The sequence below is a fragment of the Loxodonta africana genome, chromosome 3, assembly GCF_030014295.1.
Source record: "Loxodonta africana isolate mLoxAfr1 chromosome 3, mLoxAfr1.hap2, whole genome shotgun sequence".
NCBI lineage: Eukaryota > Metazoa > Chordata > Mammalia > Proboscidea > Elephantidae > Loxodonta > Loxodonta africana.
The window spans coordinates 3,855,132-3,871,521 of record NC_087344.1 but is presented as its reverse complement, the minus strand read 5'-3'; the positions used below and the strand labels follow the sequence as shown (position 1 = coordinate 3,871,521).

The following is a 16,390-nucleotide window of genomic DNA, read 5'->3' as shown; positions in this document are numbered from 1 at the left end:
AAGCCCCGCGTCCGGGGAGGAAGCGCCGGTGTCGGTCCCGGGCGGAGCGCGCGTGTCAGAGGCGGACGTCAGGGCAGCCGGGCGGGGCGGAAGCCGGGTCAGCTCAGCGGAGCGTCCACGGACGCCGCACGTCACTCACCGACACGGGGTCACAGCCGCTTTGTCCAATCAGGAGCGCCCGGGCGGCCTGGCAAACTCTCCAATCAGGGCCCGGGGTGGGCCGGCGCGCCGCAGCCCCGCTCGGACGTCATCGTTCTGCGCGGTCGCGGCGCGAACGTTTGGGACTTGCGCCGCTGGGTTCCTGGTGTCCGGTTCCCGCGGAGAGGACCCCGGAGGGTTTCACGAGCCCAGAGATGGTGAGCGCGGAGCAGGGTCTCCCGAGACGGGGCGAGGGGAAGGGCTTGTTGGGAACCTGCCATGAGTGCGGCCCCGGCCTTCCGCCTACACCCCGGTCTCCGGCCCCGAGCCCGCGAACGGGCGGCTGGGCCCTCGGCATTCCCGCACGGGGCGCCACACTGCGCCGGCAGCCGGGACCCGGGCGTCCTGTCCGTCCCTGCTCCCGACGACCGAGCCCGGAGCCCGGAGCCCCGAGTCCCGCACACACTGAGCGGAGGCTTCGACTCGTTAAGGGGATGCTAGTGGGGTGTGCTCCCGGGACCCCTTCTCCACAGAGCCAAAAGCGGTGAGCCGGTCAGGATGGGCTGTGGATGCCCCAAGGGATCTGAGACTTCCAGATGTCTGGGCAGCAGGTTTCTAAATCCACGGCCCTGTTTAGTCCTCCGAGCTCTGGGGCTGGTATTAATTTGCAAATACCAGATCCCTCCCGGATTTCTCAAACGCCAGCTCTCTTTCTCCTCCAGGTCACGGCATAATTACCAACTATCTGTGAACAAGCTGTAAGACTTATTTGTTCATTATTTTTACTAGGATTAAGGGATAGTTGTTATGAAAAGATTTGTTTCCTGTTACGTGAACGTTTTACGTTTCAGTGCCTAGGGATAACCCCAGACGTTCACAGCTGCCGTTTCTCTTGGAGAATCTAGTGAACATCGGCCCCTGGGTTATCAGTTTCCAGCGAATCCTTACCTCAGGTGGGGAGCGGGGGGATCTCCTGATAAAGCCTTTGTGGAGATTTTCTTCCCCAGCCCCAGTTTTCAACCCTTGGAGACTCATTAATCTTTAGGTGACAGAATGCTGTAAACTAAGGGAAAATATGAAAATTATCCCTGCCCTCCGGGTCTCACAAAGCAGTGATGGAAGAAATACTAACCCCAAAGATAGGGTAAACCACCCCTGAAAAGCAGCGTGCACTTCAGACACAGATCGGGGCGCTGTCCAGTGTTGGTTGGAGTCTGGTCAGAAACAGCTCAAGGTGCGGGCTGGAGAGGGGATGTGCGTGTGGTAGGATGTCCTAACTTGGGGCCTGACTTGGAGTAAGACACTGCCTTCCAGTTCTCAGCACTGCCCCTTCCTGTTTGTTATCTAAAAAGACTTGTTTGTAATTTGAGCTTCAGTTTGTCAGTAAAAGTAAAATACATTCAGTTACTAGAGCTTGAAACAAAAGATAAAATATTTCTAAAGTGACAAGAAAGGGGTGAATTTCAGGGGGAAGAAATTAGGATTTTCCAGTCTTAAGTTTTTTTTTTTTTTTTTTTAATTCTTCCTACCTTTTTTTCCCCCAGGAGGATGTGTACTAAGCTTCTCAGGTCTGTTGCTTTCTTTCTGTGATAACAAATGGAATTCCAGGGTTTAGCCCTGAGAGGGTGCTGCTGGGCAGGAGAGTCACGGAGAAAAATAGAACATCCTCTTTCCCTAAGATTGCAGAAAGAGCAGTACCTTCCTACGAGGTAGAAGATTGTAGATAGATTGTTGATTTACAAAGATCCACCCAGACATCCTGTTCTCCTCTGTAGGGTGGAGAATTTCGGACAGTTGATAATTTTGCTCTGTCTTCTGTATCTGGATTTTGGAGATTATTGCTAAATCCTATGATAAAAACCAAAACAAACCCATTGCCATTGAGTCAAACTGGACTCCTACTGACCTTATTAAGACAGAGTAGAACTACCCAGTAAGGGTAAGGTTTCCAAGGAGCAGCTGGTGGATTTGAACTGTTGACCTTTTGGTTAGCAGCTGAACTCTTTTTTTTTTTTTTTGATTTTTTGATTTGTACTTTACACGAAGGTTTACAGAACCTACAGCTTCTCATTAAACAGTACATATATTGTTTTCTGACATTGGTTGCCAACCGCACAACATCTCAACACTCTCTCTTCTCGAATTTGGCTTCCCTATTAATTTTTTTTTTTTTATTACCAGCATTCCTGTCCCCGCCTGCCTTCTAGCCCTTGCCTCTGGGCTGGTGTGTTCCTTTAGTCTCGTTTTATCGGCCTGTCTAATCTTTGGCTGACGGGTGAACCTCAAGAGTGACTTCATCCCTGAGCTAAAATGGTGTACAGGGCCATATTCTCATGGTTTCCCCGTTCTCTGTCAGGTCAGTTATTCTGGTCTTTTTTTGTGAGTTAGGGTTTTGTTCTACATTTTTCTCAGCTCTGTCAGGGACTATCTGTTAGTAGAAGTTTTAACCGCTACGGTACTAGGGTTCCAGATTTACAAGATGCTTTCTTTTTTTAAAAAAACAAAATAATTTTTATTCTGTTTTAAGTGAAAGTTTACAAGTCAAGTCAGTCTGTCACATATAAGTTTATGTACGCCTTACTCCATATTCCCAATTACTGTTCCCCTAATCAGTCAACCCGCTCCCTCCTTCCAGTCTCTCCTTTCGTGACGGTTTTGCCAGTTTCTAACCCTCTCTACCCTCCCATCTCCCCTCCAGACAGGAGATGCCAGCACAGTCTCAAGTGTTCACCTGATACAAGTAGCTCACTCTTCGTCAGCATCTCTATCCAACCCATTGTCCAGTCCCTTCCATGTCTGATGAGTTGTCTTCGGGAATGGTTCCTGTCCTGGGCCAACAGAAGGTTTGGGGACCATGACAACCGGGATTCTTCTAGTCTCAGTCAGACCATGAAGTCTGGTCTTTTTCTGAGAATTTGGGGTCCGCATCCCACTGTTCTCGTGCTCCCTCAGGGGTTCTCTGTTGTGCTCCCTGTCAGGGCAGTCATCAGTTGTGGCCGGGCACCATCTAGTTCTTCTGGTCTCAGGATGATGTAAGTCTCTAGTTCACGTGGCCCTTTCTGTCTCTTGGGCTCATAGTTATCGTGTGACCTTGGTGTTCTTCATTCTCCTTTGATCCAGGTGGGTCGAGACCGATTGATGCATCTTAGATGGCTGCTTGTTAGCATTTAAGACCCCAGACGCCACTCTTCAAAGTGGGATGCAGAATGTTTTCATAATAGAATTATTTTGCCAATTGACTTAGAAGTCCCCGTAAGCCATAGTCCCCAAACTCCCACCCTTGCTTTGCTGACCTTTGAAGCATTCATTTTATCCTGGAACCTTTTTTGGTTTTGGTCCAGTCCAGTTGAGCTGACCTTCCTTGTATTGAGTATTGTCCTTCCCTTCACCTAAAGTAGTTCTTATCTACTAACTAATCAGTGAATAACCCTCTCCCACCCTTCCTCCCTCCCCCCCTCGTAACCACAAAAGTATGTGTTCTTCTCAGTTTATACTGTTTCTCAAGATCTTATAATAGTGGTCTTATACAACATTTATCCTTTTGCATCTGACTAATTTCACTCAGCGTAATGCCTTCCAGGTTCCTCCATGTTATGAAATGTTTCACAAATTCGTCACTGTTCTTTATCGATGCATAGTATTCCATTGTGTGAATATACCATAGTTTATTTAACCGTTCATCCGTTGATGGACACCTTGGTTGCTTCCAGCTTTTTGCTGTTGTAAACAGTGCTGCAATAAACATGGGCGTGCATTATCAGTTTGTGTAAAGGCTCTTATTTCTCTAGGGTATATTCCGAGGAGTGGGATTTCTGGGTTGTATGGTAGTTCTATTTCTAACTTTTTAAGAAAACACCAGATAGATTTCCAAAGTGGTTGTACCATTTTACATTCCCACCAGCAGTGTATAAGAGTTCCAGTCTCTCCGCAGCCCCTCCAACATTTATTATTTTGTGTTTTTTGGATTAATGCCAGCCTTGTTGGTGTGAGATGGAATCTCATCGTAGTTTTAATTTGCATTTTTCTAATGGCTAATGATCGAGAGCATTTTCTCATGTATCTGTTAGCTGCCCGAATATCTTCTTTAGTGAAGTGCATGTTCATATCCTTTGCCTACTTTTTGATTGGGTTGTTTGTCTTTTTGTGGTTGAGTTTTAACAGAATCATATAGATTTCAGAGATCAGGTGCTGGTCAGAGATGTCATAGCTGAAAATTTTTTCCTAATCTGTAGGTGGTCTTTTTAGTCTTTTGGTGAAGTCTTTAGATGAGCATAGGTGTTTGATTTTTAGGAGCTCCCAGTTATCTGGTTTCTGTTCGTCATTTTTGGTAATGTTTTGTATTCTGTTTATGCCTTGTATTAGGGCTCCAAGGGTTGTCCCTATTTTTTGTTCCATGATCTTTATCGTTTTAGTCTTTATGTTTAGGTCTTTGATCCACTTGGAGTTAGTTTTTGTGCATGGTGTGAGGTATGGGTCCTATTTCATTTTTTTGCAAATGGATATCCAGTTATGCCAGCACCATTTGTTAAAAAGACTATCTTTTCCCCAATTAACTGACACTGGGCCTTTGTCAAATATCAGCTGCTCATATGGGGATGGATTTATATCTGGGTTCTCAATTCTGTTCCATTGGTCTATGTGCCTGTTGTTGTACCAGTACCAGGCTGGGCTGTATAATATGTTCTAAAATCAGGTAGAGTGAGGCCTCCCACTTTCTTCTTCTTTTTCAGTAATGCTTTACTTATCTGGGGCTTCTTTCCCTTCCATATGAAGTTGGTGATTTGTTTCTCCATCACAGTAAAAAATGTCATTGGAATTTGGATCGGAAGTGCATTGTATGTATAGATGGCTTTTGGTAGAATAGACATTTTTACTATGTTAAGTTTTCCTATCCATGAGCAAGGTATGTTTTTCCACTTACGTAGGTGTTTTTTAGTTTCTTGCAGTAGTACTTTATAGCTTTCTTTGTATAGGTTTTTTACATCTTTGGTAAGATTTATTCCTAAGTATTTTATCTTCTTGGGGGCTACTGTGAATGGTACTGATTTGGTGATTTCCTCTTCGATGTTCTTTTTGTTGATGTAGAGGAATCCAAGTGATTTTTGTATGTTTATCTTATAACCTGAGACTCTGCCAAACTCTTCTATTAGTTTCAGTATTTTTCTGGAGGATTCCTTAGGGTTTTCTGTGTATAAGATCATGTCATCTGCAAATAGAGATAATTTTACTTCTTCCTGGCCGATCCGGATGCCCTTTATTTCTTTGTCTAGCCTAATTGCTCTGGCTAGGACCTCTAGCACAATGTTGAATAAAAGCGATGATAAAGGGCATCCTTGTCCGGTTCCTGTTCTCAAGGGAAATGCTTTCAGGCTCTCTCCATTTAGAGTGATGTTGGCTGTTGGCTTTGTATAAAAAAGCCCTTTATTATGTTGAGGAATTTTCCTTCAATTCCTATTTTGGTGAGAGTTTTTATCATAAATGGGTGTTGGACTTTGTCAAATGCCTTTTCTGCATCAATCGATAAGATCATGTGGCTTTTGTCTTTTGTTTTATTTATATGGTGGATTACATTAATGTTTTTTCTAATATTAAACCAGCCTTGCATACCTGGTATAAATCCCACTTGGTCATGGTGAATTATTTTTTTGATATGTTGTTGAACTCTGTTGGCTAGAATTTTGTTGAGGATTTTTACATCTATGTTCATGAGGGATATAGGTCTGTAATTTTCTTTTTTTGTGGTGTCTTTACCTGGTTTTGGTATCAGGGATATGGTGGCTTCATAGAATGAGTTAGGTAGTATTCCATCATTTTCTATGCTTTGAAATACCTTTAGTAGTAGTGGTGTTAACTCTTCTCTGAAAGTTTGGTAGAACTCTGCAGTGAAGCCGTCTGGGCCAGGGCTTTTTTTTTGTTGGGAGTTTTTTAATTACCTTTTCAATCTCTTTTTTTTGTTATGGGTCTATTGTTCTACTCCTGACTGTGTTAGTTTAGGTAGGTAGTGTTTTTCTAGGAGTTCATCTGTTTCTTCTAGGTTTGCAAATTTGTTAGAGTACAATTTTTCGTAATAATCTGATATGATTCTTTTAATTTCAGTTGGGTCTGTTGTGATATGGCCCATCTCGTTTCTTATTCGGGTCATTTGTTTCCTTTCCTGTATTTCTTTAGTCAGTCTGGCCAATGGTTTATCAATTTTGTTAATTTTTTCAAAGAACCAGCTTTTGGCTTTGTTAATTCTTTCAATTGTTTTTTTGTTCTCTAATTCATTTAGTTCAGCTCTAATTTTTATTATTTGTTTTCTTCTGGTGCCTGATGGATTCTTTTGTTGCTCACTTTCTGTTTGTTCAAGTTGTCGGGACAGTTCTCTGATTTTGGCTCTTCTTTATGTATGTGTGCATTTATCAATATAAATTGACCCCTGAGCACTGGTTTTGTTGTGTCCCAGAGGTTTTGATAGGAAGTGTTTTCATTCTCATTGTATTCTATGAATTTCTTTATTCCCTCCTTAATGTCTTCTATAACCCAGTCTTTTCTGAGCAGGGTATTGTTCAGTTTCCAAGTATTTGATTTCTTTTCCCTGATTTTTCTGTTATTGATTTCCACTTTTATGGCCTTGTGGTCTGAGAAGATGCTTTGTAATATTTCGATGTTTTGGATTCTGCAAAGGTTTGTTTTATGACCTAATATGTGGTCTATTCTAGAGAATGTTCCATGTCCACTGGAAAAAAAAAGTATACTTTGCCGCTGTTGAGTGGGGTGTTCAATTTAAGTTTATGAGGTCAAGTTGGTTGATTGTAGCAATTAGGTCTTCCGTGTCTCTATTGAGCTTCTTACTGGAAGTCCTGTCCTTCTCCGAAAGTGGTGTGTTGAAGTCTCCTACTATAATTGTGGAGGTGTCTGTCTCACTTTTCAGTTCTGTTAAAGTTTGTTTTATGTATCTTGCAGCCCTGTCATTGGGTGCATAAATATTTAATATGGTTATATCTTCCTGGTCAGTTGTCCCTTTAATCATTATATAGTGTCCTTCTTTATCCTTTGTGGTAGATTTAACTTTAAAGTCTATTTTGTCAGAAATTAATATTGCTACTCCTCTTTTTTGCTTGTTGTTTGCTTGATATATTTTTTTCCATCCTTTGAGTTTTAGTTTGTGTCTCTGAGTCTAAGGTGTGTCTCTTGTAGGCAGCGTGTAGACGGATAGTGTTTCTGTATCCAGTCTGAGACTCTCTGTCTCTTTATTGGTGCATTTAGTCTATTTACATTCAGCGTAATTATAGATAAGTATGTGTTTAGTGCCGTGATTTTGATGCCTTTTTGTGTGTGTTGTTGACAATTTCATTTTTCCAGTTACTTTTCTGTGCTGAGACGTTTTTCTTTGTAAATTGTGTGTTCCTCATTTTCATAGCAGTTGACTTTATGTTTGCTGAGCCGTTTTTCTTGGTTTTTATTTTGAGTTATGGAATTGTTATACCTCTTTGTGGTTACCTTAATATTTGCCCCTATTTTCTAAGTAAAAACCTATCTCGTATCGTCCTATATCGCCTTGTTTTCCTCTCCATATGGCAGTTCTATGCCTCCTGTATTTAGTCCCTCTTTTTGATTATTGCAATCTTTTACATAATGACTTCAATGATTCCCTGTTTTGAGCATTTTTTCTTTTTAAAATTAATCTTGTTTTTGTGATTTCCTTATTTGAGTTGATATCAGGATGTTCTATTCTGTGACCTTGTGTTGTGCTGGTATCTGATATGATTGATTTTCTGGCCAAACAATTTCCTTTAGTATTTCTTATAGCTTTGGTTTGGTTTTTGCAAATTCTCTAAACTTGTGTTTATCTGGAAATGTTTTAATTTCACCTTCATATTTGAGAGAGAGTTTTGCTCGATATATGATCCTTGGCTGGCAGTTTTTCTCCTTCAGTGCTCTGTATATGTCATCCCATTGCTTTCTTGACTGCATGGTTTCTGCAGAGTAGTCTGAACTTATTCATTTTTCTTTGTAGGAGACCTTTCTTTTATCCCTGGCTGCTTTCAAAATTTTCTCTTTATCTTTGGTTTTCGGAAGTTTGATGATAATATGTCTTGGTGATTTTCTTTTTGGATCAGTGTTTTATGGGGTTCGATGAGCATCTTGGATAGATATTCTTTCGTCTTTCATGATGTCAGGGGAGTTTTCTGCCAACAGATCTTCAACTATTCTCTCTGTATTTTCTGTTATCCCTCCCTTTCTGGAACTCCAGTCACATGCAAGTTATTCTTCTTGATAGAGTCCCACATGATTCTTAGGGTTTCTTCATTTTTTTTTTTTTTAATTCTTTTATCTGATTTTTTTTTCAGCCATATTGTGTCAATTCCCTTATCCTCCAGGTCCCCCACTCTGCATTCCAGTTGCTTGAGTCTGCTCCTCTGACTTCCTATTGAGTTGTCTAATTCTGTAATTTTACTGTTAATCTTTTGGATTTCTGAATGCTGCCTCTCTATGGATTCTTGCAGCTTATGAATTTTTCCACTATGTTCTTGAATAATCTTTTTGATTTCTTCAACTGCTTTATCAGTGTGTTCCTTTGTTTTTTCTGTAGATTGCCCTATTTCATTTCTGAGGTCATCCCTGATGTCTTGAAGCATTCTGTAAATTAGTTTTTTATATTCTGCATTTGGCAATTCCAGGGTTGTATCTTCATTTCGGAAAGATTTTGATTCTTTAATTTGGAGAGTTGTAGAAGCAATCATGGTCAGCTTCTTTATGTGGTTTGATATCGACTATTGTCTCCGAGTCATCTGTAAGATATTGTAATGGTTTATTTTATATTTGCTCACTGAGTCTTGTTTTGTTTTCTTTCAGTGTACGTAGATGGGCTACTAGATTATGTTGTCTTGATTGTTGTAGGCTTTGAATCGCTTATGTCCTCTTACCAGCTGGTTTGGGCCGTTACCAGAAATATAAGCCTAGGAGTCCATTCACTATTCTTGAGTAGAGTCTGATTTTGGGTCACCAAGTGTGTGGGGCAGACTGTCACCCGTTCGCTTAGAGGAGTAGTGGTGATAGTTGTGTGCACCAGATTCTAGTAGCAGCAGGAGGTCACATTCCAGGGGGGCAAGAAGTTGACCGGCTTCCCCCAAGTGCCAGTGAGGTAGGTGTGTCTCTATTTCTAAAGCACTTTGGTGGGTGGGCTCTGCAGCTGTACCTTAGGCACCCAGTGCATGTACCTCTACAGATTGGTAGGTGTCACCATCCTCAGACCCCTATGGCAGGAGGCTAGGTGGTCTGGGGGCGCTTCAGCCCTCAGTTCCCTGTTGTGGGTCAGTGAGGGCTCTGTTGAATATGCAGAGATATCAGACCTGGGAAACTTGTCTTTCCAGTAATCCGCTAAAACAATTACAGTCAGATCACTATCAGAATTGTCTTTGCATTATAATAGCCACCTGGTTCCCTATAGGGATGAAAGCCCAAGACTGTGGATCTCAAATGCTTGGCTGGAGCTGGTTCTGTATTTTTAGTCCAATTTTGGGAAGTCAGGGAAGGATTTTTGGTCCCTGGGTTTTTTGTAGCTGCTTCTCTCAGGCCAGGAGAATGGGTTAGGAAAAGTCCAAAAAAAAAAACAGAACCGCAGGGCACTTCACTCTCTGGCTAAGGAAATTCCAATGTTAATGAAGTCGCCTGGGATGGGGACGGGAGGGATTAGATAGATAGGAGAGAGTAGCACCCAGGAATATAGACAAAGTTACTTATCTTTCTTGGTGAGGACTGTTTTATCTGAGATTCCTGAGGAGTGTGTAGCCTGTGTGCGTTGGCTGTGTCGAGATTGCCCCCGAGGGTCAGGCCTGCATCCTGTGCTTGTGCTGTATCAGAAGCCGTGGTCAGTTCCTCTGCTCCCAGTCCAAAGCCCAGCGCCAAGGTTCCCCGGCTGGGATGCCGCACTCCAGGTTCCAAAACCAGTTGCTGCCTCCTGGAGACGACTTCTCCTGTCAGCTGTGTCACTGCGCTGCCTGCATGCACTGGCTGGGCTTCCCCGGAGGTCACTCGCCGTCTCAGGATGCTGTGATCAGCTCCCCTGCTCCCAGTCCAAAGCCCGGCGCCAAGGTTTTCTGACTGGGACGCTGGCTCCAGGCTCCGAAAACAGTCGTTGCTTCCCCATGCTTGCTCATTTTCAGTCTCTGTTACTCAGGTCAACTCTTTAGATCTGTCTTTGATGGTCAGGGTTCATAGATTGTCATGTATGTGATCGATTTACTTGTTTTTCCGAGTCTTTGTTGCAAGAGGGATCCGAGGTAGCTTCTACCCAGTCAGCCATCTTGGCCTCCAATCCCAAGATGCTTTCTTACCATGAGTATAATACTTAACACACTTGTGTGTTTTCTTATTGAGCTGTAGAAAGCCTTAGAATTTTATTTTTTTAATAATTTTTATTGTGCTTTAAGTGAAAGTTTACAAATCAAGTCAGTTCTCTCACACAAAAACCCATATACACCTTGCTACACACTCCCAGTTACTCTCCCCCTAATGAGATAGCTTGCTTTCTCCCTCCACTCTCTCTTTTCATGTCCATTTCACCAGCTTCTAACCCCCTCCACCCTCTCATCTCCCCTCTAGGCAGGAGATGCCAACATAGTCTCCAGTGTCCACCCAATCCAAGAAGCTCTCTCCTCACCAGCATCCCTCTCCAACCCATTGTCCAGTCCAATCCATGTCAGAAGAGTTGGCTTCAGGAATGGTTCCTGTCCTGGGCCAACAGAAGGTCTAGGGGCCATGACCACTGGGGTCCTTCCAGTCTCAGTCAGACCATTAAGTCTGGTCTTATGAGAATTCGAGGTCTGCATTCCACTGCTCTCCTGCTCCCTCAGGGCTTCTCTGTTGTGCTCCCTGTCAGGGCAGTCATCGGTTGTAGCCGGGCACCATCTAGTTCTTCTGGTCTCGGGATGATGTAGTCGCTGTTTCATGTGGCTCGTTCTGTCCCTTGGGCTTGTAATTACCTTGTGTCCTTGGTGTTCTTCATTCTCCCTTGATCCGTGTGGGTTGAGACCAATTGATTCATCTTAGATGGCTGCTCGCTAGCGTTTAAGACCCCAGATGCCACTCTTCAAAGTGGGATGCAGAATGTTTTCTTAATAGATTTTATTATGCCAATTGACTTAGATGTCCCCTGAAACCATGGCCCCTAGACCCCTGCCCCTGCTACGCTGGCCTTCAAAGCATTCAGTTTATTCAGGAAACTTCTTTGGAAAGCCTTAGAATTTTATTTCCATCTCTAGACATAAGAAAACTATGTGTTTGTCTCATTTAAATATCAGTGGTGGTCCATAGTGACTGAATAACGTTGACTGGCTAGACACTTGCCTAAGAGCAGTGATTCCAAGCTAAAGCCAGTCCCAAACCAGGGAAGGGAAGTGAATGAAGTTGGTTGTTCCTGGGTGGCAGTGTCCCTTGCAGGCGTCCTAGCTGCTTACACCCACCTCAGAAGGAGTCTTTTGTGCTGAAACTCCAGAGCCTTGGAAAGCCTCCCTCGGATGCCCTTGGGGATTGTCTTAGTCATCTAATGCTGCTGTAACAGAAATACTACAAGTGGATGGTTTTAACAAAGGGAAGTGTATCCTGTCACAGCCCGGTAGGCTAGAAGTCTGAATTCAGGGCGTCGCCTCCAGGGAAGGCTTTCTCTTCCTGTCAGCTCTGGAGGAGGGTCCTGGTGACCATCAGTCTTCCCATGGTCTGGGAGCATCTCAGCGCAGGAAGCTCAGGTCCAAAGGATGCACTCTGCTTCTGCTCCCAGTGCTGCTTTCTTGGTAGTATGAGGTCCCCGACTCTGCTTACTTCCCTTTCCTTTTATATCTTGAGAGAGAAAAGATGGTGCAGGCCACACCCAGGGAAACTCCCTTTACATTAGATCACACATGTGACCCAGGTAAGGGTGTTACGATCCCACCCTAATCCTCTTTAACATAAAATTAGAGTCACAAAATGGAGGACAATCACACAGTACTGGAAATCACGCCCGGCCAGGTTGATACACACATTTTTGGGTGGACATGACAGGGACGATGCCCTTTCAGAGGCTGTCCCTGCCGTCGTCTTGGGGCTGTTCTAATGGTAGGCGTGAAGCGTGCATCCACAGAGCTGGTGCCGTGAGAGTGTCATTTGCACGTGTTGAGAAGGCCTGTGAGGGCAGAGGGAGGGAGGACTCCTCTGGGCTCTGTCTCTGCAGAAAGGGTCTATGAATCTGAGACTTCAGCTGTGTTTCAGCATCCTAAGCTGACGCAGGGTGAGCGTGCTCTCATGTGTAACCATTGAAGCCGTGGAGGGGGAAGAAGGGGTGTGGAGGTAGGTCCCAGACTTCATTCTGTGACTGCTCAGGTCCCCCTCCCTCCATGGCCAGGGAGTGGCCCAACCTAGTGATTGTGTCTCAGCAGTAAGAGGCTGGACTGGGCATGGGTTTAACCTTCTCAGTGTGGGTTTTCCTGGTAAACTGTGTTAAGCAGGCTGCTTATGTGAGCTGGTTCAGATGCTTGCTTTCCTTCTCTTTGGATTCCTTTTTCGGTGTTGCCACCATGTCAGTTGTTTCCCTAAGGACTTGGTCAGTAATCTCCTCCCATTGCTTGTGTAACGTATATATTAGGAGAAACGTAAGTGGATTGACAGAAGATGTGAGTAAGACGGAATTCTGGAACTAAACAGTATTGTTCCTTTTGAATGAGAAAGTCTCCGTATATGAGATGGGTATATTTCAGTTCTCAGGTACACTTTTCATTTTAGAGAATGTTTTTGTATGTGTATGTGTTCTTTGAAAATTTTGAAATTTAAAAGGCTACTGTATGCCTAGGAGTCCTGGTGGCACAGTGGTTAAGCACTTAGCTGCTAACTGAAAGCTTGGTAGTTCGAGCCCACTAGCCACTCCTTGGGAGAAGGATGTGGCATTCTGCTTCTATAAAGAATTCAGCCCTATAGGGCGGTTCTGCTCTGTCCTATAGGGTTGCTATGAGTCGGAATTGACTCAGCAGCAGCATGTTTGGTTTTCGGTGTGCTATTCCGAGGCGCAGCTGTGGTGGCGCAGTGGTTAAGAGCTACAGCTGCAGAAAGTATAGGGGGATTTCCATATATCTCCACCCCACCCCTGAACACTGTTTCTCCTATTCATATCTTGTATTCCATTTCTGTGGTATGTTTGTTACAACTGACAAACCATTATGGATAGATTATTTTTAACTAAAGTCCATAGTTTACGTTAAGGCTTACTCTCGGTGTTTTCCAGTCCTTTGAATTTTGACCATTGCTTAAGTCATGTTTCCATCATTCCAGTCATAGTAACGGTTTTCCTGCCCGACAGCGGCCATGTGCTCCATCTCCCTCTGAACCCCTGGCAGTCGCTCGTCTCTCTATAGTTTTGCCTTTTCTGGAAGGTCATCTAGTTGGAACCCCGCAGCATGTCGTTTTTTCAGACTGGCTTCCTTCACTGAGCAGTATACATTTCAGGTTGCTGCGTGTCTTTTGCTAGCTCGTTATCGCATTCCTTTTCATCGCTGAATAATACCTTATTTTCTGGATATACCGCAGTTTGTTTATCCATTTACCTATTGAACTTTTTTTAAAATATGGAACACTTCACAAGTTTGTGTGTCACCGTTGTGCAGGGGCCGTGCTGATCTTCTTTGTATCGTTCCAGTGGTAGTATATGTGCTGTCAAAGCGAGCACCCTATTGAACATTTTGATTGCTTCCAGTTTTTTGGCAAATATGAAGAAAGCTGCTCCTAAACACTTACTGGCAGGTTTTTATGTGGCTCTACTCTTGGAGTTCGTTCGGGTAAATACGTAGGGACGCAGTTGCTGGCTCGTATGGTAAGCCTGCGTTTGTGTAGCTTTGGGAGAAACAGCTACTGTCCTCCTAGTGCTTGTACCGTTTTCCATTCCAGCAGCGTGACTGAGAGTTCCTGGTGCTCCGCATTCTCGCCAGTGTTTGGTGTTGTCAGCTTTCGGGGTTTCAGCAGTTTCAGCAGTTGTGTGTTGGTATCTCATTGTTTCAGTTAGCACTTCTCCGATGATGCAGAATATGGAGTGTTTTTTCATATCCTTCTTAGCTATCCGAAAATGTATCTGTTTATTGATATATTTGTAAATCTTTGGTGAAGTGTCTCCAAATTTTTTGCTCATTTTGTGATTGTCAGTTTTCATACCACTGAGTGTTGAGAGTTCTTTGTATATTTTGGAAAGGAGTCTTTCATCAACGATGTGTTTTTTGAATCTGTGGCTTGTCTTTTCATTCTCTCTCTTTTTTTTTTTAATGTGCTTTAAGTGGAAGTTTACAGTTCCAGTTAGCTTCTCATACAAAAATTTATACACACATTATTACGTGACCCTAGTTGCTCTCCCTGTAATGTGACAGCACACTCCTCCTTTCCACTCTGGATTTTCCATGTCCATTCAACCAGCTGCTGTCCCTTTTTGCCTTCTCATCTTGCCTCCAGACAAGAGCTGCCCGTTTAGTCTCGTGTCTACTTGAGCTAAGAAGCACTCTCTTCACCAGTATCATTTTATGTCTTATAGTCCAGTATAATCCTTGTCTGAAGAGTTGGCTTCGGGAATAGTTTCAATTCTGGGCTAAGAGAGACCAGGGACCATGTCTTCCAGGGTCCCGCCAGCCTCAGTCAGACCGTTCAGTCTGATCTGTTCACTAGCATTTGAGTTCTGCACCTACCTCTCCTGCTCTGTCAGGGACTCTCTGTTCCCTGTCAGGGTGGTCATTGGTGGTAGTCGGGCACCATCTAGTTCTTCTGGCCTCAAGCTGTTGGAGTCTCTGGTTTATGTGGCCTTTTCTGTCTCTTGGGGTAATGTTTTCCTCGTGTCTTTGGTGTTCTTCATTCTCTTTTGCTCCAGGTGGGTTGGGACCAACTGATGCATCTTAGATGGCCGCTTCCTGGCTTTTAAGACCCCAGATGCCACTGACTAAAATGGGATGCAGAACATTTTCTTGATAAAGTTTGTTATGCCAACTGACATAGATGTCCCCTGAAACCGTGGCTCCCAGACCCCCACCCCTTTTTCATTTTCTTAACAGCGTTATTCACAGAGCAGAAGTTTTTAATTTTGATGAAATTCAACTTACCAGTTTACTCCGTATGGATCGTGGCTTTGTTGTTTTTAAGAAGTCGTCATCAAACCTAAGGTCACTTAGATTTTTTCCTATGTTATCATCTAGAAATTGCATAGGTTTGCATCTTACATTAAATCCTATGATGTATTTTGAGTTAATTTTTGTGAAAGATGTAAGCTCTATATCTAGATTCCTCTTTTTCCCATGTGCCTCTCCAGTTGTTCCAGCACCATTTATTGAAAAGACTGTCCTTTCTTCATTAAATTGCCTTTATTTTCGCATCAAAGATCAATTGACTGTATTTGTGTTGGGGTCTGTTTCTCCACCTTCTGTTCTATTCCACTGATGCAGTTCTCTGTTCTTTCTCCAGTGCCGTTCTCTCTTGATCGCTATAGTTTCCTAGTAAGTCTTGAAGTGTGGTGGTGTCAGGCCTCCAGCTCTGTTCCTTTTCAGTGTAGTGCTGGCTCTTCTGGGTGTTTACCCTTTTCTTATAAATTTTATATGCAGTTTGTAAACAGGCACAAAATAAATTGCTTGGATTTTGATTAGGAATGTGTTGAATCCATAGATCAAGTCAGGAAGAGTGGCATCTAGATAATATTAAATCTTCCTGTGCATAAACAAGGAATATATCTCCATTCATTTAGATGTTTCGTCAGGCTTTGTAACTTTACTCGTATAGATCTCATACTTTGTTTTAGGTTTGTACCTAGGTATCTTATTTTATTTTGAGGAGCCTTGGTAGTACAGTAGTTGAAGCACTTGGCTGTTAACCATAAGGTTGACAGTTTGAAGCTACCAGTCTCTCCGCGGAAGAAAGATGTGGGAGTTTGCTTCCATAAAGATGACAGCCTTGGTAATCCTATGGGGCAGTTCTACTCTGTCCTCTAGGGTTGTTAGGAGTCAGAATTGACTTGATGACAGTGCTATATATTTATTTTCGTATTTTATTTTAGTGCTAAACTAAATGGTGTTTTGTTCTTAATTTGTGATTCTAATTGCACATTACTAGTATAGAAGAGGAGCCCTGGCGGCACAGTGGTTAACAGCTCAGCTACTAACCAAAAGGTCAGCAGTTCTAATCCACCCAGCTGCTCTTTAGAATCCGTATGGGGCAGTTTTACCTGCCCTTATAGGGTTGCTGGAAACCTTGGTGGCATAGTGGTTAAGTGCTACAG

General features: G+C 43.3%; 1 protein-coding gene and 1 non-coding gene across 8 annotated transcripts in view; one reads left to right on the top strand and one right to left on the bottom strand.

Annotated features, from left to right (window-relative positions):
• Positions 1-245: 245 nt before the first annotated feature.
• The window catches only part of LOC100672478 (zinc finger protein 14), a 39,393-nt gene continuing 23,248 nt past the window's right edge, over positions 246-16,390 (top strand). For 2 of the 7 annotated variants that reach the window (XR_010321162.1, XM_064280218.1), the window contains exons 1-2: positions 252-356; positions 2,837-3,170. Coding sequence is in view for 2 of the 7 variants with exons in the window: in XM_064280218.1 (XP_064136288.1) it covers positions 2,938-3,170 (233 nt within the window). In the remaining 5 variants the exon portion in view is untranslated. Of the gene's footprint in view, positions 357-2,836; positions 3,171-16,390 lie in introns of all 7 variants that reach the window. The other 5 variants (XM_064280220.1, XM_064280219.1, XM_010601239.3 and 2 more) reach the window with 4 other exon arrangements.
• LOC111748541 (U6 spliceosomal RNA) lies at positions 13,710-13,816 on the bottom strand. Its single transcript, XR_002784229.1, has one exon. It is a non-coding gene; the product is annotated as a U6 spliceosomal RNA (small nuclear RNA).